Source organism: Rhinichthys klamathensis, unplaced genomic scaffold (genome assembly GCF_029890125.1).
Source record: "Rhinichthys klamathensis goyatoka isolate OS25496 unplaced genomic scaffold, OSU_Roscu_1.1 h1tg000637l_1, whole genome shotgun sequence".
Lineage (NCBI taxonomy): Eukaryota > Metazoa > Chordata > Actinopteri > Cypriniformes > Leuciscidae > Rhinichthys > Rhinichthys klamathensis.
Genome location: NW_026607083.1, coordinates 20,850 through 44,384, shown reverse-complemented (window position 1 = coordinate 44,384; position 23,535 = coordinate 20,850). Strand labels below are relative to the sequence as shown.

Here is a 23,535-nt window from a genome sequence, read left to right as displayed (position 1 = left end):
TTAGATGAAAAGTGTAATATTTGCTCTTATACAAGTACACAATTGCAACGAGACCAATTATGGCACTCTAGCACGGTGGAAAACACACATATGCGCGCACAGACACCATTACCTGACCTTTTCTCTGACAAAGACATTGCTAAAGAGAAAGAAAGCACCATTTTTTACCGTCTCAAACAATGTCCACAGCTCATGTCTGAGGCAGGGGTTATACGAGTCCAAAGAGGCTTGCATGATTTCAGCAGAAATTAAATTGTCATGGTTCTCAATATCATTTTTGATACCACAGTGATATAATAATGCAATGGAACACACTCATTTAAAAGTTAAATATTAACTCATTAAATTAGGGATGTCCCGATCCGATACTCAGGATCGGTATCGGCTCCGATACTGCCATTTTTGCGGGATCGGGTATCGATCTGACATCGATCAGACGAGGCCGATCCAAATCCGATATTGTGGGTATATTATTATGTGTTATTGTTAAGCCCCACAAAATGCACAAAAACATTCTAAAGTACCATAACGTTTTCGTGCACTCTATTATAAGTGTTCTGAAGCTATTATGTGAGATATAAATTAATATTTAAGTAATTAAATTCAAGATCACGTAAATTTTTCCCTCTCGCGGCTGTCAGTCATTCTCCATTCAGCATTCAAACAGCGCGTCGCGTTCGGTTGCAGTCAATGATGAAACTATCTTCAAGATGATTCAATGTTAATACTATTATACTTGATCTGTAAGATAAAGGTCTATGTTTTCGCATAAAACAACTTTATCTTGCTGGACTTTATTGCTGTAACTCAATCGTGTTACTCTCTACCGGGTGTCGGACGCTGTCAGTTTGATCACAACACTAGAGTCAGAGCACTATAATTGTTCTTCACGCGCACAGTAACTGAAATTTAAAACTGTTAAAAGAAAAGGCTCAATAAACGATTGCATAGATAGATACTGTATAATACACTGTCCATCAATATGTATCTCCGTTGTGCTTTGAACTTTTCAAAGCGGACTCGACGCGCTGCGTGCTGGAACTCCACGTGGCTTCAAGCGCATCATTCTCCGCTCGGGATGCGCATAAGCGCTTTGTGCCGCACTGTATTGGAGCCTTTCATATCATAATGCATTGACGCAATTAAAGCTTATTAACATTAATAATTATTAATGTTGCTGCCTCATTAAATAGCTGTGCAATACACTTAAAACATGTCTCAATTTTATAGCAGATTTAGCTATATCTAAAATAATTATCTTTTTCATTTTTGTTATCTTGTTTTTCATGAATGTATTTTACAACAATAAAAAGAGCAATGTGTATTATCCACTAATCTAGTTTATAATAGCATTTTTGTCATAGATTATGATCATATATTTTGGGGATTTGTTGTTTATCTTTATAATGAAGCTGTCTGTATTAAGTAGATTGTGTTTAACACACACAAGAGTGATAATCAGTTTAACACACAGTTATAGAAATTCTAATTGATTTAAAAAACAAAAACTGTACTGGTATTTACAATGTAGAATGCTGCTGTTTAAATTGTTTTAACTTTAAACCTGTTGGTAGCTAGCTAGCTTTAAGTACTGAAGTACCTGTATTTTCTTTCATTTATATATTTCTTTATTTTTTTGTAGTGTTTGAATAAAGGGTGGCAATCTTTCATAATCAACTGTTGTTGTGGACTATATAGGAGGTATATTTTAGGTGGCTAATTGAGAAAATTGCTATATTTTTTATTAGTTTAAGAATAAAATAAAAATATCGGATTAATATCGGTATCGGCAAAAGCCAAAGCTGCGGCATCGGTATCGGTATCGGAAGTGAAAAAGTGGTATCGGGACATCCCTACATTAAATTAATACAGTAATACGTAGCCTTCGAGTATTGTCAAAACTATAATTAATTTTGTTTGCACATCACAATTATGTCATTCAGAATGACCAGAGCAATATTTGAGATGGTATACATTGAAATTTTGCCAATAATATTTTTTTTTCCCTAAGCAAAATTTTAGTCACATGACACATGAATTTATTTGGTAAATGGTTTATGTGCATGTGTTTTATAAAAAAAAAAAAATATCCACCTTAAGTGAGCATTTAAGCACAGTTCTTTAGATCTTGGCATTTCTGTTTTTATGCAACTTTTCCCAAAAATATGTGGATAGAAACTCATCTACCAAATTGTGTATTTTGTTCAAACAATCCTGAAATACTGTTATATTGTTTTTAATTTTAGTATTGCCTTTTTCCGTATAGTTTTATTTAGTAAATATGTACTTTTGACATCCCTATCTCACAGTTTTGCAACCCCTATCTTTCACATCACAGGTGATCAAGCGCTCAAATCCTGCAGGAGTTTTTCCCGTCTTGAGCAGGCCATGTTCACCAAGCCTAATGATATGTGGCCTACTTCTCATGGTAAAAAGGCAGTGTGACGGACAGTTTGTGTTATAGATAGCGGTGACTTCAGACCTCTGCATGTCTAAGGTATCATCTCCGTCCTCAGTTTACTTCAGCCGTCTTGTTTGGGATGCCCTTTCTGCTAATAGTATGAATAGATTGAGACCTAGTCGAGAGCAAATGAGGTGGCATATTTTTCCCCCTTCAGGACATGCTCCTGCTTTCGATTTCTTTTTATGAGAAGATGCGGTACTTTTTCAGTAACAAGTAAATCTTAGTGCATTGCAGCACAGAAATGAGTTGTGCTTCAGTAAGTGTTGAATGAGGCAGAGTTCCCATGATGAGAGCGACAGGCAGGTAAGTCTTTGCATAAGGATCACAGATGGTATCAGAGGGTGTGGTTGTTTCTATCAAACAGCTCTGATGACTAATCGGTCCCAAGGCTATATGGCATTTGAAAGGAGAATTATTGTACTAAGTAAATAGAGGAATCTTGTACAACCAGTGGGGTTGAACTGCATCTCTTTACATAGAAAAAATACCCTTCGTACAGCACAAATGACTTGATGCTTGGTTGTTGTTTGTGCTTTTTTAGTCTTGGCCGTGGTGAAAAAGCCATGTTTACTTAGGCAGCGCGAAGTGTCCCAGGTAACCTAGTTTGTGTACAAGGGTGGAGATGCGAATAAGTAGCAACTGACAAAGAATATTGTGTGTGTGAAGGTTTATTTGAACTGGTTGTGAACCACACATGTTCAAAGGACCTGCCTGTACTTAGCGTCAGCAGCTTTTCCACTGATGAATCTCAAGGTTAAAGCCCTTATTGGTATGTTAAGCGAGTCTTTCCACACATGATTGTGTGCAAATATTTAGTCGGAGATGCCAGGTGACATACCTGACTTTCTCGAAAAGCACTTAACTGTGGCTAATCACATCTGATCACGTTTGGAGTCTCTCCAGAGAGGCAGCAGAGAGACTATTACAACACCAGGATCTGCCTCTAGTTGTGGTTCTCTGGGCAATGTGATGAAGATAATGGTTTTTTTTTTTTTTTTCTACAGTGGCTTGAAAAGATTTCCTCAGCAAGTGACATTTTGTAAACGATGCTGCAGAAACAACCTTTGGCCTTTCACATTCAGCCAAACCAAGTGTCGACTTCTTAAAGGGATGTTCCAGGTTCAGTACAAGTGTGTTTGTGAGAAAATGTTGATTATCACAGTTTTTATTACAGTAATGGAACTATACATGTTTTTTATTAAAAATAATAAATAAAAATGTACACAAATGCAGTTAAAAATGCACCGATATGAGAATTTTGGCCGATACCGATAACCTATAATTCTTTATATGAAAGCCGATTACTGATATATTGGCCGATAAATCTAAATCCACATTTTAATATACATTTTTTAGAGCCTGATTACAAAAACAAAGGTCTCACCATTAAAACCATGTCCCAAGCACTTCAACATAAATCAAACAAAATAGTACAGTAGCATAGATTGAATTTCTCCATTCTGTCACCTGATGGAGTTTTGGTTCCTTGCCACTGTTCCCTTGGCTTTTGGCTTGCTTAGTTGGGGACATTTAATATTCAATAATATTATTGATCTGCCTTACTTAAGGTGGACGTTGACGCAATTTTCTTTTAGAAACAAACTTTGTTATATTATTTTCATGTTATCACTGTGAAGCTGCTTTGATACAATCTGTATTGTAAAAAGCGCTATATAAATAAAGGTGACTTGACTTGAATCAGTGTAAGTTTTAAAATTAATTTTACACTCCAATGGCCAACTTTCCTTACCAAAAAACAGAAAGCTAAGCCACTTTCCTGACTGAAGTGTCTCAGATGAATGAAATAATCCATTATTTATCAGCTTTAAGATATCGGCCAAATCTTCTTATTGGACCGCTTACGATAACATGTATCGTCCGATACTGATATAGTGGCCGATGTATTTGTGATGTAATATGGTGTCTTTTGAATGCATCTCATGAAAGTTTAGTGATTTTACATGGTCATGATGTAAGTACAAATAATGAATTATTACAGAATTGTTTATGAATTGTTTCATGCTATATGTTTGCGTATTTTATTAAAACTGAGGGACAAATCGGAATTATTTTCTGTGCTAATCGACATTACGCCACAAATGCTGTTGATGGAACTTGACTTGAACTTGGAACATTCCTTTAACTGTGACTTGAACGAAGACCCTGGGCTTTTGAAGTGTATTTTTAGACTCGCACGCAAGATATTACTGTTAGATTTACATGTGATAAAACACCTCTGCTCTCAGTCTTGTTTATTTATTTACTCAAAGAGTTCCCCAGTCTCAATGGAAAGTCGGTTTAAAATGGCTAGAGCCCTTTAATGAGTTTGTGAGTGTTGCTTTAGAGAAGCCTGAGGTATGTCGCAACGTTTTGTGCTTTTAACTCAGAGGGGAAATGCATCTCAAGCTGTGGTTTACTGTTGGTTTCACACTGTAGCTGCAACGGCTTGCTTTGAATAGTAAAAAAAAAATATCATTGCAGCACAGGAGTCTCAACTTTATTTAAAACTTTCTACCTGTTCAGTTTTCTTTTTGTTGAACTCTCGTTCAATCATCTTCTCAGCTCGTCTGAAATCTCTGGACGTCTTATCTCGAGAATGACTCCATGTTTGGTGGGCTACAATCAGACGTTTCCTCCTGGGTAGGACATCGGGGAGATGTCAGCTCGTAAAAACCTCATAACCATTTCAATCATCAAGGTGCAGAGAAGGAAATTAAAGCTATTGTTCCGCCTGCAGGGCCGTTTTAACTGTCTCCGAGTCCTTCATGGGAAAGTTAAAAAACATCACAGAGCAGGAGGTGTTCTGCAACTCCATAAACGGAGGAGTGTGAAAAGAGGAGAGCGGCCCAGAGCAGGGGGAGAACAGAGGAACCCGAGCAGAAGTGATTTCCCACCAGTGCCTATGGGTAGCACATTGTGCAATGAACAATCACGTCTAACTTTTCCTGTTGCTTAATAAATATATTTTTAGATGGGTGCTACAGCACTGCTTGATGTGTCACACATGTGGTGTGACTTGCCTTCTCAACTACAGAACTATGCAAAGCATTGGTTGGCAATTAATTAGTAGTGCTGTTTATATAATGACTAAGATTTTGCCTTTTTTTTTTTTTTTGACTTGAATTGACATCTCACATTTTAATTCAACTACAGGGCTCCAGGCGGCGCCTACAAAATTACCAAAAGTATTATTTTGCTAAAAGTATATATTTTTGCTTTGAATTGTTATGATTTAAAAAATCTGCGACGAGTAGCCTATCACATCTTTTGTTGTGTTGACGTATTAAAATGAGACTATGCACATCAAAATGTCAGTGAAAAAACAACAAAAACGTTTCACTCAATGAGTGGCAAAATGCAAGGATTAGCTTTCCATGTCAGAAAACCTTTTTTATATCAGTCCTCATCTCTGTCGAACGCAGTTGTGCCAGAATGAGAGAGATAGAAAGTGATGGACAATGAATGATCACCCAAGTAAAAGTGCAGAAAGGCATTGTCTGTCGTGCACACAGTGTGGAGCTAAACATATCCATAATTCTTGTTTTAATCGATACTAATATGGATTCTTATTCTTAAAATTTGTATTCTATGCTGTTTTCTGTTGACAGGTGAAGATTATTTGTTGTAGTGCAGTTTTTTCATTTTAGAAGCTTAAAATCAAAATTGCCCTTTTCTTTGGTGGGCGTTATTCCATAAAATAAAATTTTCGTCTTTGTAATCTTTAATCAAAGTTCCATAACTTGCTTTTCCTCTGAAATGAATTTCCTTTTCTGTTGATGTCTCAAATAGTTATTTAGGTAGTGTTGTAGCATGCATTTGATCTGGGTCCTTTCTAGTCTATAATGTCAACTGTTCAATTCCTAAATAAGTCCTGCCCTACGCCCCCCTGTTGATTGTCCTGTTTTACTCTAACATGTCACATCAAGGAAGTAAATTGCTGCAACCGGCAATTCACGTAAACTTTAAAAAAGCTGCTATTTCTCAGGTCCTTTAAGTTCCATGAGGTCTTTCTTCCCATCTGTCTCTCCTTCCTTTCTCTCTCTCTCTCTTTTCACACACACACACACGCGCACGCTCTCACACACGGTGGCGTTGGCGGAAGCCTGTTATCTGCAGTTCTCTCTAGAGCGCGTGATCCCTGGCCCTCTCTGGCAGCTCGGGGCCTGTGATCACAGGAAGCTTAAGGGAAGCAGTTGTTCTCTGTTGTCTCCGGTTCTAGCGTGCGCTGATTGAGTGCACAGGGGCCAGGTCATTCAGACAGGGGCCCGCTCCTCCCCCTCCCCCTACACACTGCCTGACTGGAAGCCCGATTCGGGAGAGGTTTGGGAAAGGCTTGGCCTAACTTCTTTCTCTGGTATAATGACACTCTGGGTTTGGCAAATTAAGCAGGTAGTTGTGAACAAGGCTGTATGCTCACATGCAAGTTTGAAAATGGTAAGAGTCTCACTCCATCAAGTTATATTTTTGGCCTTTTTATGGCATTATTGGATAGGACAGTGTAGAGATCAGATAAGAGGTCAACCGATATTGCTGATAACATATAAATACAAGTGAAACTCGAAAAGTTCATTTATTTCAGTAATTCAACTTATAAGGTGAGACTAATATATTATATAGACTCTTGCATGTAAAGTGAGATATTTCAAGCCTTTATTTGTTATAATTTTAATGATTATGGCTTACAGCTTATGAAAACCCCAAATTCAAAATTAGAATATTGTGAAAATGTTTTCATAAGCTGTAAGCCATAATCATCAAAATTATAACAAATAAAGGCTTGAAATATCTCACTTTGCATGTAATGAGAGTCTATATAATATATTAGTTTCACCTTTTAAGTTGAATTACTGAAATAAATGAACTTTTGCACGATATTCTAATTTTTCGAGTTTCACCTGTATATATATACATATACACACAATTTGTTGTCATGAAACTCTAGATGGCGCTGTCCTTAACTCAATCTCATTGCAATCTCATTGTACTCTATACGCTGATTTCACGCAGCCGTTATTTTGAAACCGAAAGCGAGGCTCCGGTGGGAAGAACCCGGAAGTGCCGCCTTTAATCACAGGAGAGTCGCGAATGCGTTGGCGTATTGTTGTGTTTAATGTAGAAATGAGTTATTCTAAAAATGTACATACATTTCTTTCATACTTTAGAATACAGTGAAATTCATTTATAAATATTTTTTTTTTATATACAGTATATATAATTTAGAAAGTAAAAAAAGAAGCAGGAACAAACTATATACAGTACATATCCTATATTAACATCCAATAGTGTAAATAACGGCAGGAGCTTCAGGATGGTAGTCGGCGGCATTGTTGTTTATCTGTACTTCCGGGGTTCTTCCCACCGGAGCCTCGCTTTCGATTTCAAAATGGCGGCTGCGTGAAATCAGCGTATTGGGCACAGCTGATTGGTTCCTGCTGTATCAGCAGCGAATGAGCTTGTTCAGTGTCTGCATAGCAGTTTGCAGCGCTCTTTCAGAAACCCTCCACCTTCCCCAGCTCCACCTGTATAGATCTGCTACTGGTAATTAATGTATGCTGTAGCGTGTCTTACTTGCTCACAATGTGTCGTGTATGTATTAGCAGTAGCAAGTTCTGTCCTTAATCTGTAGCAGCAGCAGATCTATTCCGGCAAGACCAACTATATTATTGTCATATCCATTACCATGCCTAAAACCATTGAGTTGTCATTGCAGAAATATACTGTATATTCACTTAGTCATTTATCACTATTTTCATTTGAATTAAACATTTTCCAAAAGTAGTGCTGAAGTTTATTATAAAGTTAACAATAATTGACTAACCCGACTAACATCAGTAGTTATGATGAATCACTACTGACAGTTGTTATTATTTATTTTCTCATTTGAAATGAATGCTGTTATAAGAGAGGGAGAGAGATAGTCTTTTTAAATGCAATGTTTGCATGCCATTATGTTGCTGTTCCCACACATGAATGTTATATTGTTCTGACATTTCAGATCTATAATTTATTGTGCTGTTATGTTCAAAAGTTGATACGTTTTTGTTATGTTTTTGAAAGAAACACTCTTTATGCTCACCAATGATGCACTGATTTAATCAAAAATACAATAACAGTTATATTGAGAACTATTATTCCAATTTAAAATGCTTTTGATAAAATAATATTTTAAAACTTAATTTTTTAGCATCATTACTCCAGTCTTCAGTGTCACATGATCCTTCAGAAATCACTCTAATATGATGATTTACAGCACATTTCTGATTATTAATGTTGTCAACAGATGTGCTGCTTCATATCGTTGAGGAAACCAAGAGATTTTTTAACAGAAAGAGCACGATTTATTTGAAATAGAATTTTTTTTAACATTATACACGTCTTTACTGTCACTTTTGATCAAGTTAATGTATCCTTGCTGAAGTTTCTTTCAAAAAAAAAAAAATTCTTTACAGATCCCAAACTTTTGAACGTTAGTGAAACGACACGATAAAGAACTCAACGAATATTCAGCATTTGATTTCAAAAGCAACTACTGGTAACTCATTAATATACAGTCGCAGCTTCCTCTATATTGAGATGACTCAACGAATGTCTGTCAAGCATGTTGTGGTTGAGTGCAACAGGTTTACATGTTCTTCAGTTTGACTTTAGTTGAGTTGATTAAGAGAAGACGTGGAGGGCGGTGGGTTAAAACTTGCCAAAGGCAACAGTTTTTGGTGGTGCGTCTTTGATGTGAACGAGTTCTCATGAATAAACATGAAGGGGGGTTGTGTTGGTTGTATTGTGTACCGTTGACATGCCACGTAAAAAAGGGAAAAAAAAGTCACAGAGAGGCAGTTAGTCACGGGCCCTTCTTATTGAGCACGTCACCCTTTCACAAGCTGCCCGTGGAAGGAAAACAGGGAGTGAAGAGAATTATGGGAAAAGCTCTTTATGTCTGACATGCCAACCCCTCCTCTCTCTTTACTCCACAAACACACTCTCTCTCTCTCTGTCTCTGACGTTTCTCTGTCACTCTTGTACGTTCTCCCTCTTGTATACTGAAACGTCACATTGCTTAAGGTGAGGGGACTTCCTGTCACTGAGTTGTGTGTTTCCAAACACGGTGGAAAAATCAAATCAAATCTTGTGTTTAATGCACATGCAGTAATTAAGTGTGACGATAAAGATGTACAGCAAAAAGTTTATGAGGTCTAATTTTAAGGACACTACCGTTCAAAACTTTTCTTTAAAAAAAAGTAATTAATACTTTTATTCAGCAAGGAAGCCTAACATTTATTTTTTTTAATGCCCTAAAATATTTGTATTTCAAATAAACGCTGTTCTTTTGAACGTTATATTCATCAAAGAATCTTGGGAAAAAAATAAATCACCAGTTTCATCATATTAGAGTGATTTCTGAAGGATCATGTGACACTGAAAGCTGAAAATTCAGCTTTGATCACATGATATAATTACAGTTTACTATATATTCACATAGAAAACCGATATTTCAAATTATAATATTATTTCATAATGATGTTTTTACTTTATTTTTGATCCAATAATCGTAGCCTTGAGACAAAAATCTTACCGACCCCAAACTTTTGAACGGTAGAGATCTATTTTTTCCTTCCCTGTAACTCAGGAATCCTTTTAATGAGGAACACCATAGTCCTCTTTGCTATTATTTCCCCCCCCCCTTTTTTCCCTTTGCATGCTGATATTTCAAAGTCAGTGGAATATTGGGCGTAGCGTAGATCGGCGTTCCCGGACATCTGTATGGAGACAGATTTTGGCAGTACACGCCTCCTTCAAAGGCCTTAGTGTTGCAGTGGCAGTATTCGTTTTTTATCTTCCTCCTCTCGCACTTTGAGGACGAGAGCAGATTAGTATGCCATTCCACACACGCACACACACACACACACACACACATACACACCCTCTGAAGAAAGCCCTGTGTTCTGGCAGGCCTGTTGATTTATTTCAGTCTCTAAAGATGTCTCCTCACTTCTTGTTTACATTAAAGGTTGAATCTCTTGTGAGACGCTGCCTACGTTCTGCTCTCTCTCGTTTGATATTCAACTCTTCCATGTAGAATCTGTATCCTGATTTTTGCAATCTGTTGACGACTAGATGCTGCTTACGAGAAACTGAAAAGATGAGATCATTGAAAAGAGATTGTGGTTGCCTTGGTAATAACCTTCTGTGTTTGTGTATCATTTGTGTTTCGCCACTGGACAGCAACATTAGTAATAGTAGACTTAAAGTTAACGGTGTGAATGCAGCGTATGGGGCCAAAAACTGAAATGTGTGTTATTATGCAGACATTTATTATAGAAAATGCTTAAGTGTTTCATTGTGTGAAAGACAAATTGATAGTTTTATTCCCATTTGAGTGAGGTCTGATGGCATGTATGTGCTAGTGTACTCCTAAAAGTTGACAAAATAGCCTTTTGCAGATATACTTACTTGTTTCCTCAAACTAACCAATAAGTATTGTTGACATCGTGCACTACACACAGAGTCACAGACTTTTGTCCGATCAAATACTTTCCTCTAATACACCTGCAGTCGACTAGCTGCAAATCATGACTGTAACATAACAAAAGCCTTTAGAGTGCAACAGTCGGTTCCGGAAGTAAAATCTCCGTTCATTTTCTCCATAAGGAAATTATTTTTTAACGATCATTTCTAAACCTTTTAAAGATCCGAGGCTGTTAATCGATAGTATTTTATTTCTATTGAAACCGTCAGCCCGCGTTATTTCAGCTTCGTTTTTAAATAATCATGTTTAACAGTGGAATTTGTGGTGAAAAACTACATTACCCATGATGCTTTACAGAAAAGTCCACCAATCAGAGAGTCGAAACAAGCAAAATGTGCCAAATTATCTCATTAGCTCCGCCCACTGTGAATGACGTAATCGAGTCAGTCTCCCTACGCTTCCAAAATACTTAAATATTTGTATATATATGCATATTTCACAATATATACTGTAGGTAGGCCTAATCGACATTAGTGAATGAGTAGTTTTATATTTCTCCATCGTTTTTAATTCGATTATGCTGCTTCATGGGATTGTAGTTCTTTCCATCACTGAAACCATTTGTACATGGTCTTGTACCTTTACATTTTTAGGCTGATTTTCAAAACCTTTTTGGCTTCAAATCAAAGTTTGTAATGTTATGATTCTCCTCAGAGCTGGTTGGCTTGCTTCATGGCTTATAATGAATGAATGAATGAATGAAAAGTTTTTATTTCGAACATGTAGAAAAAAAAAAAAAAAAAAAAAAAAAACAATAAAAGAAAACAAAAATACAATCATACTAACAATTAATAACAAAAAATAATTAATAACAAAAAAAAAAAAAATTTTTTTTTAACTTATACATGTCCGAAAAGGAGTAGGAAGAAGCATAAGCTTATTCAATCCTACCCCATCTCCACTACTTTTTAATAATTAATTAGCTAATTAACCGGTTGATTAAAAGGCATCATTAGCTAATAATGGTTTAATGAAGCCTTTATTTGAAATCTCTAAGGGAGAAATGAATGGAAAAAATACTTCTGGAACCACTGAAAAAGAGGGTTGCACTTTATTTTTTATTATAATTTTATTATTTAAAAAGGGACAATTCTGATTGATATCGCCCACCCAAACTTCCTGTTTTAAGTCACTGATAGATGCAAGCAATTGTTGTTCTTAACCTGTCATTATTTTATTTTGTGTTTTATTTTGTTTGAATTATTTTGCTTTGCTTTATTGTTTGCTTTCCATTTGTTTGCTTTCCATTTTTCTTTCTTTCTTTCTTTCTTTCTTTCTTTCTTTCTTTCTTTCTTTCTTTCTTTCTTTCTTTCTTTCTTTCTTTCTTTCTTTCTTTCTTTCTTTCTTTCTTTCTTTCTTTCTTTCTTCCTTCCTTCCTTCCTTCCTTCCTTCCTTCCTTCCTTCCTTCCTTCCTTCCTTCCTTTATTCCTTCCTTCCTTCCTTCCTTGCTTCCTTCCTTTCTTCCTTCCTTCCTGCCTTCCTACCTTGCTTCCTTCCTTCCTTGCTTCCTTCCTTCCTTCCTTGCTTCCTTCCTTCCTTCCTTCCTTCCTTCCTACCTACCTTGCTTCCTTCCTTCCTACCTTGCTTCCTTCCTTCCTTCCTTGCTTCCTTCCTTCCTTCCTTCCTTCCTTCCTTCCTTCCTTCCTTCCTTCCTTCCTTCCTTCCTTCCTACCTTGCTTCCTTCCTTCCTACCTTGCTTCCTTCCTTCCTACCTTGCTTCCTTCCTTCCTTGCTTCCTTCCTTCCTTCCTTCCTTCCTTTATTCCTTCCTTCCTTCCTTCCTTCCTTCCTTCCTTCCTTCCTTCCTTCCTTCCTTCCTTCCTTCCTTCCTTCCTTCCTTCCTTCCTACCTTCCTTCCTTCCTTCCTTCCTTCCTTCCTTCCTTCCTTCCTTCCTTCCTTCCTTCCTACCTTGCTTCCTTCCTTCCTACCTTGCTTCCTTCCTTCCTTGCTTCCTTCCTTCCTTCCTTCCTTCCTTCCTTCCTTCCTTCCTTCCTTCCTTCCTTCCTTCCTTCCTTCCTTCCTTCCTACCTTGCTTCCTTCCTTCCTTCCTACCTTGCTTCCTTCCTTCCTTCCTTGCTTCCTTCCTTCCTACCTTGCTTCCTTCCTTCCTACCTTGCTTCCTTCCTTCCTTCCTTCCTTCCTTCCTTCCTTCCTTCCTTCCTTCCTTCCTTCCTTCCTTCCTCCCTCCCTCCCTCCCTTCCTTCCTTCCTTCTCAAATATTCCTTATTTTAAGCACAATGCACACTAATACGAGTTGTCGTGATGTGTTGAGACGGAGCGGTCCTGCTGTCTCTCGATGCCTGTTGCCTGTTGCATCCTCTCTTATTCGCTACTGCTCTTTCATTCAGTTTCTATGGAAATGTCTGTGTACTTGATTGGCTGTTCCAGATCGCACAGGAGATTTGCAAACGGGACCAACAATAGCCTGCAATGAAAATAAAGTAAATGTAATTTAATTAAAAAGGAAGGTTCTCCCAAAGCTTGCAATGCTTTTATCTGCTGCTGTCCGGAATTCACTTACGGTAATCAGTGTACCTGTAAATTTGAATTACTTCACTTATACTTTCAAGGAAAGAAAACCCTTTTTCAGATGTATGGTAGAGAGAAACGTCCTGTATCCGAAGAAGAAAAATAAAGCACTTAAATGAAATTGACTCAATGTCACAGCTTGGAAGTTATCTCGCTTTAGAGGCAATTATTTCTTTGCCATGTTTTAGCCCAGGGTCAAATCAATGTGACACACAGCCACATGGTTCATGTGAAAGTGTGTGTATCCCCCGATTTGGGAGGTGGATATGGGTGATGTGGAGTGACTCAGAGCCCAGTTCCTCCTCTTGACATTTCGCCTTAATGATAATTAATTGCACTGCTTCTATCTAGCATCTCACATATGTGTTTTCCATAGACCCTCCGCATGCTTGAAACTCTGCTCCACTCACAGACAGTAATGTGATTTATTCCTAATGTTACAAACGAGATTAAACTCCTCTGGAAGATGGATCGGGGTCCTTCGAGTCCCTTCTCGCCGCAAAAGTCTGCGGCGGTGACATCATAAAGGATGGGAGGAATAATAAAGGAGACTGTACAAGGTGGATTGTGGGATAGCTGGGGGAACACTTTTATGACGACTCGCTCTTAGACGTGACCGCACACACATGGTATGCCTGACGGATCCGAGTCGGGGCTAATTGCCATGTGTGCTGTTGAATATACCATTGTTAGGATGGAAAGCAAGGCCTGTTTTGTTTTAAAGTGACGTTTTTTGCTTTTTTTGTGCTTTTGTAGCCCCAGAAAGTTGATTATCGGCAAATCCCAGAACATGCAAGTAAAATCAGAAGGAAACGCAGTTCTTTTATTCGAGTTTGTTCAAGTTTAGCTCTGCTGCTGCTGTACCAGTTGCTCATTTAGAAATGAATTCCTCTTCCAGCCATGACAGAAAGCAATTAGAGCGTATAGTTTTTTTTTTTTTTCCTGTCTATTGCTTCAATTTATGATGACGGTAAATAAAGGATGCAAAATGAGTCTCATCATTTTAGATCTCGGGGAACTCAATATTTCGGCTGACTGATCAGCGGCGCGCATGTGCCTGCGCAACTGCTTTAGTATTTATATGAGGGAGCATCAGCATGCGTGTGTGTGTGTGTGTATAGGGTTTGTTATTTAAGTCTTCACTCAGATCCAGCCGAGACGGATTGAAAGCGCGGGCCTGAGTTATGAAGGGCGGTTTGGGTGATGTATTTTTAATAAACTTACTTTCTGGGTGGAGGATCTCTGCGTGACCCAGCGCTCCATGGGGTCTTCCAGCTGTGTGTGTGAATCTCCGCTTCCACGGGATCCTCCTGGGACCGGGATGCAGAGAGGATTACATCTAAACTCACAATGAAAGGCTGTAGGACACAAGTCTGGGACTGAAATAAAGCAGATACGGGCTCGCTCACGTAATTGGTGGTTTGTTCAGTATAGTCAGAAATGGTTCACTTGGACATGAAAATGCTGTCATTATTTACCCATATTGTTCCAAAACAGTACAAGTTTCTTTCCTCCTCGGAAAACAAACAGGCGTTTTTAAAATTGTACAGGCCACTATTTTTTTTTACACAGTTGAATGGGGAATGAAGATTTCAAAAAAAAAAAAAAAAAAGCAAAATCACCCTAAACTAAAGTGTTACCGATTTAACACGAGGGCTGGGTGATTTTTCTGAATATTTACAATATGAGCACATATATATTAGAGGAAACTTTTAATGAACTTTTTATTTCAGTTTTATTTAAGGACTGACTATATTATCTAGATTTTTTTAAATAGTGCTTATAAGTTGAGAGTTGAGATTTGCAAAGTTGAATTGGTTTACATCAATATCAGTTCAAACTGTGAATTCAGGTCCATGAATCTTTTCAATTTATTGATGTCATCATGCGGTGTGATGTATTTAATGTAATAAAATGTTTTGGTGAAACTTTTTGTAGTTTGTAGTTGGTGCATTTTAGTTAAAATTATTAAATATTATATTTATTTTAATGAAAAGGTATTTGGGAAAAAAAACATGCCTTGACTATTTAATCTAGACTTTTAACAACTTTTAATACATTTTTTGAAAACTATTTCAAAGTAAATGCATAAATGTCACAGTCTGCCCTATTTAACAGTACATGAATCACTCATATAGTTAAAGGAAGGTTTTATCATCTTCCCGGTGTGTGTGTGTGTTTTAAGTTCACTCATCATTAAGTATTAAGTAATCTCTAACTATGCAACACCTCTAAATCAATGCAACTGTAATGAACGTACAAAAAATATTCGATTTCCGCCCACCTCCGGGGTCCAGCTTCAACCACCTGGACCCTGTCTGGCCTCTTGCTTGAGTCAAACCCCACCTCTAAAAGGGTCATCAGCGCTGACCAGACGCCCACATGACTGAGGAAATCCCCTTGATTTGTTGTTGTTTTTGAAATGGGATCTCCTAAATGGGTTTGACAATGAAGATGACATATGTGCAGTCATTGCCTTTTCACAAATGAGGCGCTGTGTGTGTATGTGGTGTGTGTATGTGGCCGGCCCTTTTGATACTAGAGATGGGCCAAGAGCAAGCCGGCCGGTGCTGAGTTCTTCACAGAGAGCTTCCTGTGAGAAGCTTGTGGATATTTTATGTTTTTATGCACAACATTAGTTTACTGTTCAGCAATCTGCTTTTCATCTTCATTTTAGATCATTGTGATGTTGTGAAATACCAAAATTGGTATAGTCACTGATTTGACATTTGTAGATATACATATATAATATTTGTAACACTTTAGTTTTGGATCAAATTCTCACTATTTTGCATATTATCATGTATATTACTTGGATTTTGGCTGTTTATTAGTACTTATAAAGCACATATTAATGCCTTATTCTGCATGAGCATATTCTACATCCCATAATCACCCAATACCTTAACTTAACAACTACCTTACTAACTATTAATAAGCAGTTATTAGCAGTTTATTGAGGCAAAAGTCATAGTTAATATAGTTAGTTAATAGTGAGAATTAGACCCTAATCTAAAGTTTGTCCATAATGTATCTCTGTCTTTATAATATATACAGATATATGTATTTATTTATATATCATTATATAGCCATACAATGGGCATGGTTTTAATTTAATTTAATGAATTTAATTAGTTTGGCATGATCTGTTATTTTAACAAAACTGATTATTAATATTTGAAAAAAAGTTGACCAAATCAAAGTTTTGTTTTGCAAACAACATTACTTATTTTTTCTTTATCATGGACACTTTTGTTTGTCATTGACTCATGTAGCAAATCATTTTTTTGACTATCATTCATGCTTTTTTAATTTTGGATCATGCTGATGTCATAATAATTACCCAAATATTAACACAGAAAATGCGGGAAACAGTTACGCCTGGGTCTGTGTGTGATTTTAACATGTTTTGAAAACTTATTTTTTATTTTATTTAGAGCTTTTCACACACAATACATGCAAAAATGACTCATTGTGTTGTTCAGCATGCAGCATTTGCATCAGCTGGCGTGTTAAATCTGTTAATTGAACGATCCTGATGCGTTCCTCTTGTCATCGAGCGCTTTTCTCCACAGGAATGTTGCGTCGCTGCATTGTCAGTTTTGTTTGTGCGTACAATGCTTTTTTTTTTGTGCGTATGTGTGTGATTAAAGCACACAAAGCTTTTCCATCACCATGTCACAATGACAGTGATGAAGTGCCTGTCGACAGGTAGTTTTCTCTGATTAAAAAAACAACTGTCAAAACATAATATAGTAGCTTTAAATCATGTGGCTGATGACAGCATTGTGTTAATTCTCTTCTCCAAGACCCCCTGGAATATTCTTCTTCACTATGTATCACTCAGTTAACACTCTCGTACGCTGTCTGATTGTAGTAATACTCACTTATAATTGAGCTTTGACTCCTGTCATTAGATAACATTAGTGTCTGATCACTCGAGGGACATTCCTGTATTCAGACAAGAGCCGCTCACCCCCCTTACTTTTTTAATTAAGACAATAGATTGTTCTGTCCTTTTCAAGGAGCATATTATACTTTATTAAGTAAGTTCTTGAGTAGGCACAATAACAGAAGAGGAGTTTAATAAAGGAAAGGAAAGGAGGAGGTGGGGGTGGATAATAGTGAAGTAGAGATTTGAATCGACTGGTACAGGAACGCAGCAAACGCCTGGGATCTATAAAAGCAGATTATTCGGTTTCTGATGGCGGCCTGGAATGGTAATGTCTCACTGCTTCCCCTGCAAGTTTTAATGCAATTGTGCACCATATCAGGTATTAAAAACTTTTCTCGTCCTCCCACTCCATTCCTTTTTCCCCCTTCTACGTTGGTTAAGATGCGTCTTAGTATTGGATCCTGATAGCAAGGCTGTACCTTTATTCTCAGAAAGGAAAATGAGAAAGTGCGTCTAGTTCAGTAAATCAATGGCTCTCTCAAATAGTAGCTTAATATGTTGTACAAATTTAAAATTAAGTTAACTTGATCCACAGTTTATTAAACAGAAGCAGGGATCACATCGTTTAGATTTAAACTGATTCGACTGATTTATTGAAAATCCCCTCAAAATAAGATTTTGCTCCCAAATGCTCAGTTATCATAATAATGGCTTGTGGGTCGCAGCATAACTAAAAACATGTATATTCACGAGGCTTGGGAATCGAAAGGTTTTATGATTGTGGTTCTGATTCGTCTTAATGATTCTGGTTCTGTCAATGAATATTTTAGTACTTGTATGTAAGGAAGAATATTTGGGAATAAAGAAAAGTATTTTTATATTTAATTTGCTTCCCTCATCGGTTAAATAATGAGATCATTAAGGGTTTCAAAACAAATATTACTAATCAGAAAAAAGTTAAAGTCTACCCAAACAAAAACACTTGTTGCGAGAACTTCTTTAAATGATTTTTTATAGTCTTGTTAGAGTTTCTTGCTCTAACAATAATTGCTCCTAATCATATAATAAATAAAATGTAAAATATGGAAATGTATCTAATTTATGCACTGATTACAATAATGTAATATATTATAGTATATACTGTATATATATATATATATATATATATATATATATATATATATATATATATATATATGTATACTATATATAATTATAAATGTATTTATTTTTTCAGTGTGTGGTGCTGTCTGCTCAAATGATAAAAACATACTAAAATCAAACTATTTAGATTTATGTATTCCATGTATGCTTTTGACTTTTACTGGACTATACATATAGTCTTGTTAGAGTTTCTTAGGCAAAAATGAAATCCACTAATTGCTCCCAATCATATAATTATTAAAATGTAAAATATGGAAATGTATCTAATTTAAGCAGTGATTACAAAAATTGTAATATATTATAGTATATACTGTGTGTGTGTATGTATATATATATATATATATATATATATACTATAAATAGTTATAAATGTATTTATTTTTTCAGTGTGTGGTGCTGTCTGCTCAAATGCTAAAAACATACTAAAATCAAACTATTTAGATTTATTTATTCCATGTATGCTTTTGACTTTTACTGGACTATACATATATATTTCTAGGTTTTCCATGATGTTGGGACCTGTCCTGTTTGCAAGGCATACAAACTAGTGTACAAAACCAACAAATGAGCAATCTTGCTGTGTGGAGCGGTAATTACTAATTACCATTTAGTTTATTTGTCGTCCTCATCAACACGTTTCAGATCATGCTGTGGCCTGCATGTAGTGTTATGTCTTTGATTGCGTTTCTTGATATGATACAATAACGATGTGCAGTTTTGGATGTTTCATGACAGTTTAAGAATGTAAGCTTTCAAAAGACGACACCAGCCATTAGTTACATCTGTGCTGCCATCAGTCTCGCTCGATATTTGAATGAATATCTTCTTCAAATGCGATCTCTTTTCAGCGGTAGTAATATGACACAGACCGGTGTGTTTCTAATCCATTTCAATTTTGAACGGGTAGCACTGCGGCTGTAGTGTGTTTAGATGCTGTGAAGCCTCAGATTCACAGAGAAGGAGATGCTGTGAGTGATTTGACAGGGTGTGGTTATATTTGTGATTAGATTTTCTCAAGACTTTTATTAACTTAGCTGTGGTTAAGGTGTGGCCCCTCTGCGAAGCATGAATTGCTTTATTTAATATCCATTTGCATCACTGGCTAAATGAGGAAATTGCTCTCGACGGTCTGTCGAAATAAGACAGGCCCCTGTTTTGTTAAATCATGAGAAACTGTAATTGCCCTAAATTGAAAGTGGCCAACACGCACACCATCTCGCAAATGCAAAATTATGTTGCCTTATGCTAAACTTTTCACAGAAATTCACTTTTGTGCAGTTTGTGCCAAAGGAAAGTCTAGTTAATAGTGCAATTTGCCTGCTATGAACAAACACGCATGACCTCATTGAGTTCTGATGGAAATTTTTTGCTATGAATCACTTTATAAATTCCACTTTTTTTTTTCTCTCTCTCCCTATCATCTTTGATTTTGGTAACTGATTCAAATGCGTGTCCCTAAGCCACATCAGTGACATAAGTGCACAGATTTTATTCATTAAAATATCATCAACAAAGGCCGGCACCGACATAGTCACTGATATTAGAACCTCATTTGCTGTTTATGGATTGTGCTGGAAGAGGAGAACCATTTCTAGGGCATTTTGTCTCAGATTTTCGAAAATCAAAGAACAATCAAAAAGCTTTTACAGAGAGCAGAATAGGTGCATTGGCTCCGAAGTTGTATTTAGCATGCAAGCAAACAGAACCACACATTGAGTGCGTTACTTGAGTAACGCTGTGTCCTAACCAGACGTGACGCCGCGAAATCTTTTCCATGTTAATCAGAGTTTTTGTCCTAACCAGCCACGACGGCGATACGTAATGATTCGTTTTAGAAATGGTTTCTATTTCCCCGACGCCAAGGCTGGAACGACAAAGTATGACGATGATAATCTCAGGTACTGATTATGAGCTTTATTTAATGTTAAAAGAATTGAATGTGAGTTTGAATACCTTTATAGCTGTATTAAAAGCGACAGAGGATAATTCACCTCAGATTTTGAAGGAAACAAGGACGTTCTGAATATTGCATGAATATTTTTTGCTGTTACAGGGCTTGAATTTCAGAGTGGGATTGCACTTATTGAGCATACTTGTACTCATTCCCTCAGATTTTGTGCGCACATAAAGCCTCCTTGTACTAAATTAAGTTCTTTGTCATTGCTTAAACTGTATATTGTGCTTAAACAACAGTGAAATACACAAAATAATGACAAAAAGCCGGTCTTGGCAAGAATTCACGTCAGTTTTGTGTTAAGTGAATGTGTAAACGGATGTGTAACAGTACAATAGATCCGTGCGTCAGGTCTTAGGGTGCTTTCACACCTGGATCGATTGGAGACGTTGTTCCGAAACAAAGGGGCGTTTCCCTTTTGGCCCGGTTCGTTTGGTCATATGTGAACATAACAATCGCACTCGTCTCGGCTCGATTCCATACGAACCCTGGAGCGGTTCGTTTGTAGTGAGAACACAACCGACCCACGAACCGGAACAAATCAATAGGCAAGGTGGTCTTGTACCTTTATGTAACGTTACTGCTGTCGGAGCTTTTTTCGCCTTTGCGCGGCACTGCTCGACGGACCGTTCATAACCCCTCTCTTTCATTTTATAGCTGATCTTCTTGTACACTTCGGTGTTCTTGTGTGTAGTGTCCAACATCCAGGAGATATGTTCTTCCGACCAAATATCTATATGAGGCATTTCACCTCTTCGGTAGCACCAAGTCAACCCGCGATTCATTTTGTGTTAGGCTACTGTTGTCATGGTGATGTCCCACAATGGAATGCACGACCTGCACGCATGAGGTAGTGACGTAATGGCGTAAGGAAAGCCCTGGAAGGGCGCGCGATTTGGACCGCTTTACAACAGTGTGGTGTGAACAGAGTGACGTATTAAATTGATTCGGAACAAAGTATTCTGTTTCGGATCTGTTCCGGAACAAAACAAATCGATCCAGGTGTGAAAGCACCCTTAAAGTGACAGCAGCCTATATGATGTTTTTCCCCATGGTATCGATGTCAAAGTTGTGGCCAGTGAAATACAGACTGGTTAGTAACTTTGGAAAACCACTAGCCACAGTGGCTGCTGAGCAGAAAAAGTTAATGTCAAGCCCTGGTAATATTTATGAATTTTATTATGTAGAGACTCTGGTCACACGCCCAGTTCCCTTCTGGTTGACTGTGATTTGTGATTGATTTTGTCACATCTTGTAGGCGTAGTTGTAGCCTGGTGTGGACAGACAAATTGCTTGTTGCTGGAATCGTATCACAATGCGTCTAGTTATTAACGTTGGTCTTCTCTTTCGCTGAGTTGCAGATATGGTGCGGAAAAAGAATCCCCCTTTGAGAAGCTTCGGCAGTGAAGAAGAGGAAGGCGAGGCGGTGGCGGCCGAGGCCACGGGCCCAGAGAGCGGGAACACGGGGAGCCAGGCCTCAGAGCCCGAAGAGCAGGAGGAGCCGTCCTCTCCTGGCCCCATCAAACCAGACAGACCTGACGTACATTACTCCGGCCACAACCTGGCAGCGTCCTACTCCAGCCGCGAGGGCACTGATAGCGAACCGCTGGACTCCGCCAACTCTCCAACAACCTCTGACCCGGGAGAGAGAGTGGACGGGGAGGACGAGCGTATCGATCTCAGGCCAAACACACGGTCGGGCGGCGTCATCGTCAGTAACGGAGAGGACACACACAGCCCACTCGTTTTCCTGGGCTCTGTCAGCCCTTGTGGTGCTCCAGTCGAAGTTAAAGTCCCTCCTGTCACTCTTCATCCACTGAAGCCGATCGGGGGAGCCGAAGACGCCCCTAGTCCTCTGGGAGCTGAGACAGGAGCACCTCCACCCACCTCACCCAAACTACAAGACTTTAAGTGCAACATTTGTGGGTACGGCTACTACGGCAATGACCCCACGGACCTGATCAAGCACTTTCGTAAGTACCATTTGGGCCTGCACAACCGGACGCGGCAAGACGCAGAGCTGGACAATAAGATTTTGGCACTACACAACATGGTGCAGTTCACAGCCCAGTCACAGGCCAAAGACTCAGCGCGCCTCCTCGGCCAATCGGCTCAGAGCGGATCCGTGGCAGAAGCAGGGTCGCCCAGGTCCTCCGTACTCAACGGCACCTACGACGTGCAGGTAATCTCCAAGGGATGAAATGTTTCTAAATACACTTTAACAATACAAATGGTAGTGCATATGTGCTATGTATATTTATGCATTTTGGAGTTTTCCGTTATTCCTCTCGTCATCTGTATTGAAATCAAATCAAGTCTCCCGTCTGCCTCTCCTTATTCAATTCAATTCACATTTATTTGTATAAGCGCTTTTCACAATACACATCGTTTCAAAGCAGCTTTACAGAAAACAGTCCACATTACAATTTAGAGTGATCCGTTATCAGAGATAACTGTTTATGCATTTCAGAAATGTACATATACAATTTCACAGTTAGCAAAAAATGTATTAATTTAAACAATGTAATCATTTAAGGCAGAAACAATGAGCTTATTGAAGTAACGAATACGTGTTTGTTAACAAAGGATTATGACATTTAGAAAAATGTAGCATTGGTGCATGTTGATTCCGAGTTTGCGTCGCAGGAGTTGGCGCTCATGTAGAGCCCATTTCAGTCAAGATGCTGTCTTGTACGGCAGCTGCCTATGTAGAAAGCAAGGCGCCTCCTTATGTTCTGGAGCACAGACCCATGGGTCATTAATGCTTAAAAATGATGCATGCACATGCAACAGTGAAACTTAGAATTTATGTCACAGAATAAAACCACTAGATGCATGGTAACCGTATATGATGCATGCAAAGTCATGCACACGCAGAAACTCACACACTGATGAACACGGGCTGAATTAATTCTGAAATTTCGTCTAGCCCTAGTGCATTCGTTCATGCGTGTGTTTTAAAATAACGCCATGAATAGGCAATCGAGCAGCTCCATTGAAATTGA

General features: G+C 38.0%; 1 protein-coding gene across 1 annotated transcript in view; it reads left to right on the top strand.

The window, feature by feature from the left end:
* trps1 (trichorhinophalangeal syndrome I) overlaps window positions 1-23,535 on the top strand; it is a gene marked incomplete at its 3' end in the record, with an annotated part of 55,377 nt that overhangs the window by 11,497 nt on the left and 20,345 nt on the right. The window contains exon 3 of the mRNA XM_056241359.1: window positions 21,892-22,712. Within this exon, the coding sequence (XP_056097334.1) occupies window positions 21,892-22,712 (821 nt within the window). The remainder of the gene's footprint in view (window positions 1-21,891; window positions 22,713-23,535) is intronic.